General features: G+C 36.6%; 1 protein-coding gene across 2 annotated transcripts in view; it reads left to right on the top strand.

Moving 5' to 3' along the window:
* The first annotated feature begins 4,597 nt into the window (after positions 1-4,597).
* Positions 4,598-6,032, top strand: part of LOC138032090 (stress-activated protein kinase JNK-like) — a 22,862-nt gene continuing 21,427 nt past the window's right edge. Inside the window, exon 1 of one of the 2 annotated variants that reach the window (XM_068879675.1) lies at positions 4,598-4,853. In XM_068879675.1, the coding sequence (XP_068735776.1) occupies positions 4,645-4,853 (209 nt within the window). In that variant the 5' untranslated portion in view covers positions 4,598-4,644. The remainder of the gene's footprint in view (positions 4,854-6,032) is intronic. The other variant, XM_068879674.1, reaches the window with a different exon arrangement.

The following is a 6,032-nucleotide window of genomic DNA, read 5'->3' as shown; positions in this document are numbered from 1 at the left end:
CGACAATCAAGGAATCATTTCATTGGAAACTCAAGATAGTCCATATATCTTAAAAATGCCATTTTATTTTTTTACTGAAAAATTTATAGGTTTCTGTCAGGCTAGTTTAACCGACACATATAGGAAAAACTCATGGAAATTCTAACAGTTAAAATTGCCACGCTGTTGTAAATTTCAAAATATTGATGACGCGTGGCGACTGATCACGCGCAAAAATAAAAAAAACAGGTTTGACAAGTCGAAACTGGACTGACTCATCCAATAGACCATATTCGTATTCTCAGTATTGGACTGGAACTAGCTTGCAATGGAGGCTAGTGCGGGGGAATATATTAAAAAGTATTTGCATTTGAAAAGATTCCCCCGCATTAGCCTCCATTGCAAGCTATCTCCAGTCCAATACCGAGAATACGAATATGGTCCATTCTTTGGATGAGCGGCAAATCAAAGAATGTGGAGGCGGCGAGCAGAGTCTACTTTCCTCTTCCCGACTTATCTAGGAAGATCGAAAGAGACTCTGCTCGCAGGGTATTGAAGGCGATGCTTTTTTAAGTCTCGACATTCCTGAGAAAAAGAGTCATTTCAACTGCAGAGTACCCAAACTCACAATTAAAAGTTCTTAGTAAACAAGCGTAATATATATGCTGTACAGATTGCATGAAAAGCGAAGACTCCTTTTACAATCCGCGCACTTTTCTAACCCAATTCCTTGTATCATTTATGAAGTAAGCATTTATTCTTAATTGTCAATTTCTTCCAAGTGAAGTATGATCGTTCATTTTGGACAATGAAAGCTTGATAGTGATCATGGGAAATAAACACATTTCTTTTAAAAGCCAAACCCTAATGTCTGGACTCGCAGGGCTCGAACCTGGGAACGTGTGATTAATAACCCACTCACTTAACCAATAGACTACCACATCACTGACTGAGAGGCTATTATTTTTCATAAATTTTTTCTTCCAAAAGTGCCCCTGTAAACGTTTATTAACAGCCGCTAAGAAGCAAGCTTACACAGTGAAAAATGTCGGTTACCAAACTTCAAGAGAAAGCTAACCATTTTAAAATCAAGCTTTAGACTTAACCATAATTCACTAATGATTTTTTATTTACAACCACAAGTCCTGGGACAGAGTAATCTAAATGGAGGATTAGACTTCATTTGGAGCAAACTGACAATGAAGGATAACCCTTCATTTGAAGAAGAGATCGTGTTGGTGTCAAGAGCTAGCCCTTCGTTTTCTCGTGCGAAGGCCCCGCCGGCTAAGAGAAACGATGGGATCTGGATCGAGAATGTTTCGAAACAAGACGCTGCTGACCTGTTAGCCAGGCCTTTTGTGCCTATTCTGTTTAATCAGAGGATAATGCATATATGAAGCTTTAAATTCATACCTGGTGATTTCTTCATGTAAAAGAGGAGTGTTTCTGGTTGTCACCCACGCTGCCTTTTCCTTGTAAATCTGTTTATTCAAAGCGTTGATTTGTTCCTCCATCTGTGCTTTCTTTCTCATAATGTCATCTCTTTCAGATGCAGAAATGACATAATAAGGTGTCTTCCTTGGAGCAGGGAAAAAAACATGAATCAATTTTTTGTTATTTCAAGCTGTTTTCCATTGAATTCAGCGTTGTATCTTGCAATCCCTAATCATTCGTAACTCGCAAATGGGAAACATGCTCACAGGCAATTGCAAAAGCAAAGATTGCTTGATCTATGAGCCAATCACAGCGCAATCTCAAAAATGCGGTCGGCACTGGGCGCGGGAAGATGAAATGGCCAATTACCATGCATTCGTTTTGCTAAGAATGAAACGCAAAATTTCTTTCGTCGTTTGTTTGTCTAGTTTTATTTAGGACCAATGAGAGCCATTATTGTATTTTTCGCTCGTTTTCAGTGTTTTTCATCCAAACATCCACTTGGAACAGGCTTTGTTACAAGTTTTTACCCCATAAACTATAGCTATTTGAGCGTCTTGGTGTGGATGATAGACATGAATCCATTGGTTTGGATGGAGTCTGAGTGTGAAGGGTTTCATTGAGACAGAAAAGAAAAGAAATAATAAAGGATCACGTTTTTAATTAAAACATCGATCAGATTTCTCATTTAACTTCGCTAAGTAGCTAAGTCATAGCATGCTACGGTATTTCGAAATATGTCGCTAAAAGAGTGAATTAAATAAGAGCGTTTCTGTATCAATTTGCGGTCTTGGCCCAGCGCAGACTTTGGGAAATTCTGTTTGTCGAAGCCAAGAAAGCATCACTAAACACCATAGTGATAACGAAAGCCTAATTTGCTTTTACTTCCAACCCACACATAACCTAGTTTCGTCTACAGACATCGTCAGTTTAAATTCAAGACCACCCTGTATGGTATTACACGAAAAATAACTCTAGTATCTAAGCAACAAAACAATAACAATAACAACGATTATGAAAATAAAACCAAACAAACAAGAATCAATAAAAGCAAAACAGAATAAAACAAAATACATGAATAAATAAATAACTAAACACATTAATAATCAAATTATCAATAATCTGTCTGTTGCTCTTGGTATCCGAAAGTAGCTACAAAGTTTACTGCGTTTGGCTTAGTACATTACAGACAGATTATTGCTTATTTATTTATTTATTTGTTTATTAATGTGTTTAGTTATTTATTCATTTATTTTTATTTTTTACTTTGTTTTATTTTATTTTACTTTACTTTTATTGTTTGTTTGGTTTTATTTTCATAATCGTTTTTATCGTTATTGCTCACCCATGCCATAAGAACACTCTTATGAAATTCACTCTCGGTCGGTGACGGTTCGGAGACAATTTTTTTTGAAAACTCGATTTTAAAAGCCAAAGTACCTTTTTCTCTCATCTCGTCGTTGCTTAAATGTACTCCAAGCATTTCCCATCTTTTTCAACGAACAAAGCCAAATCTAAACTTTCGCACGACTCACACCTTTATTGCATCACAAACATCAAAAATTGAATGCGCGCGCACAAATTAACCAATCAGGCCGGGAGGGTCGCCGGGAGGTAGGTGCCATGATGCCGCTCGAAGCAAACAGAACACCCTCGATCCCACGCTCTTTCATTTCCCTCAACTGTCAAGAGATGACCCTGAGAAAAAGTTGACCCACGATTCTTTAGAATGGACACAGCTACTATACTGCTTTCCGTAAAACGGAAACAAAAAATCTAGAGATTTTTATACGTACCGTTTAATGCTATAAATTGGTGTATTGCCTGTTTCCCCACTGCGCATCAGTTTGGCGCTGTCACTTTGCTCAACGTTACCTTAAAACCCGTTTTGCCAAGTCGCACTACAAGAAAATTCAATGTAACAGTCGAAGTGGCATGATCAAGTTTGTCACAGGTAAGCCAAGCTGACTGAGTTTATTTTTAGCAGATTCAGATTCGTTTACCACTACTAGTCCTTTAATTCGCGAGGCATAATTCATAAGAGGTAATTTTCGTATACCCTAATTTGCTTCGCTGCTTTCACAATCTTTAATGAGGGACCACCCTAATTATGGAAGTCGAGGAAGAAATACCTATTTTCTACAATTTTCTGCTCACTTTCAGGTAAAGAACCCAAACAGATCAATCTGTGTTAGCTTATTAAAGTACAACTTCGTACAAAACGATATAGGAAGACGGAAAATGGTTGAATTTGTTTGCAAAGCTCAACCAGGGAAGATCGAAGAGATTATCATTTTGTTCCAGTGGATGTTAAATGCAGTGGACATGCACCATGTCAAAAAGAGCTGACTATACTTGTTAGTTTTCCACGTCGTTTGTCCATTATTACAAGTTATTGTCGTTGACTTTTGGTTTCAAATTCCGGTTTTCGGATTTCTTGTTGTAGATTTCCCCCTTCTCAAAGCCGGAAAAGCAGCATAATGATTAAGCACAAAGGTACTAAAAATGCAGCGTAATCATATTTGACATATTTCTGCAAACGGGAACTCGAAAATACCAGTATACACGGCTGACGGTTATTGGACTTAACTCCATAAGCCAGTCCTCAATGATGTTTCATCAATTTTTTGGAATGGAAATAAGAAGTTCGCGAAAGTAGTGCGATAACTGTAAAACTAGCAATATCTGTTATTATATCACTCACATCTTTAAAGTACAGCTGGTGGTAGAAAACTTCAGTTTATAAATTTCCTTAATCTGAAATATTACCATATTTCTTGCTAGATAAAATATCTTGTTCCTTTGCGGATATTGAAAGATTAGTTCTTCAATCCGTTTCTTACACAAAAGTTTCCCGCATCTATATCAAATGATGCTCTAATTTAATTCACCTTTCATGATAGTGTCGGTCAGAAAATGAAAATTCATTTCCGGTTCTTGGGTCGGTGAGTGCTAGGATTAAGTCGTGGGAATTGAAATTGAAAAATGCTTCTATATCTGCTTTACTTCAGTTTCAACGCTTTTGCATAGTTCAGAATCATTTGGTGCATTCTCAACGAAAATGAATTCCTAATAACAATTTTATTTCGGAGGTTTTTTCCCTGATCGAATTACTTCCGGTCTTGTTTGTTTCTAGGACTCAGTGCCCCAGCGATAATTATATAATACTTGACGCATGCGTCTTGATACCGTACTTGGCCACATAACAGTATGGCTTCCAGTGTTCGCTAAATGTTTAGGTGTTGTGAATTAATTCCTTGGTTTTGTAGGGCTATAGACAAGGCCGTATTGGGGGAGAAAAGTGATGGTGGATTGAAGAATTTCGTTAATTTATCTGCGGAAATGTTTTATTCGATACAAGTTGGGGACACTGTTTTTACGGTGTTAAAGCGGTACCGCAACTTACAACCCATTGGTTCCGGCGCACAAGGAATGGTTTGGTAAGCGATACACAGATATCTCCGTCTTATTTCTCTCTTGTATAACGTCATGTGGCACTTATCTACTGTCTGTTACCTCGAAACACATTATATTTCGTGAAAATTATGCAAACCTCATTTGTAGAGGCATGAAAAAGGAACAAATTTAAAAAAAAAACACTGGAGTGTTAAAAATACTTACAGGAAACCAAGGGTTATTAACCCCTTGGTATATGTTATTTATTTTGAAGATTGCCAGGTGAATAATTTATTTTTAAGAATGTTAAATATTTGTTCGCTAACCAAAGTGTCCGGCCTAAATTTTGAAATTGGAGTTTGGACGTTGCGTTCATAATCTTTTATGGCTAGATTTCCAAACCATTTCGTTCCGTGAAAGGTGATTTTGGGGTTTCCCCATGATTAACATATTCCACGTTCTTGTTACGTCCCGAGATTTTCCTTGATTCACATTGGTTAGAACAACATTTATCGCATTTAACATAAAGCACGAACGTAGCTTTAATTCGAAAGGTAATTTTTCAAATGGAACCTTTAAATTTCGTGCACTTCACGATCGATAGAGGGCCTCTGGTTGTTCTATTGTTTTGGAATTTATCAGGTCATATTATTCAATCGTTCGCCGACCTTAGCCGTTGTGTTAACGAAAAGAACTTATCATGAAATCCATTATCTGCAATACAACTGAGGTGATATTAAATTTTAAAATCGTAATATACAAGGTCAAATTTCACATGTGGAAAAATAGGATAAAATTAATGTGCACCAATTAAATTTGAAAGGTTTCCCATATTTAGTTGTTAATCTAAGCCTGCACTCAAAGATTGTTTTGTGTGATTTCTGAGCAGCATTTGGTCATGGGCTGAAGTTATCCAACAATTTTAAACTTTTGCCAACATGGCAGAAAACACTAACTTGTGGTAAAAGCAAAGCCCTACTGATTTGGCACTTGACCATTGTTTCACTCACTAAATTTTACGATTTTCTTCTTAAAAGATGTAATGAGCTGTTAACAACTGATTTGCATTAATTTGCATATACAATCATTAACTACTGCTCATGTTCATGTTGCTTAAAATAAATTATAATAAATAATTGTAATATTAAAGAAAGAAGACCCACTACAGGGTGTTTCTAAAAGGGTTTGTAGAAGTCAAAATAATTATCAAAAACCAGAACCGT

Source organism: Montipora capricornis, chromosome 14, assembly GCF_036669925.1.
Source record: "Montipora capricornis isolate CH-2021 chromosome 14, ASM3666992v2, whole genome shotgun sequence".
NCBI classification, from domain to species: domain Eukaryota; kingdom Metazoa; phylum Cnidaria; class Anthozoa; order Scleractinia; family Acroporidae; genus Montipora; species Montipora capricornis.
The sequence above is the reverse complement of the archived record's forward strand: the minus strand, read 5'-3'. Positions and strand labels throughout refer to the sequence as shown.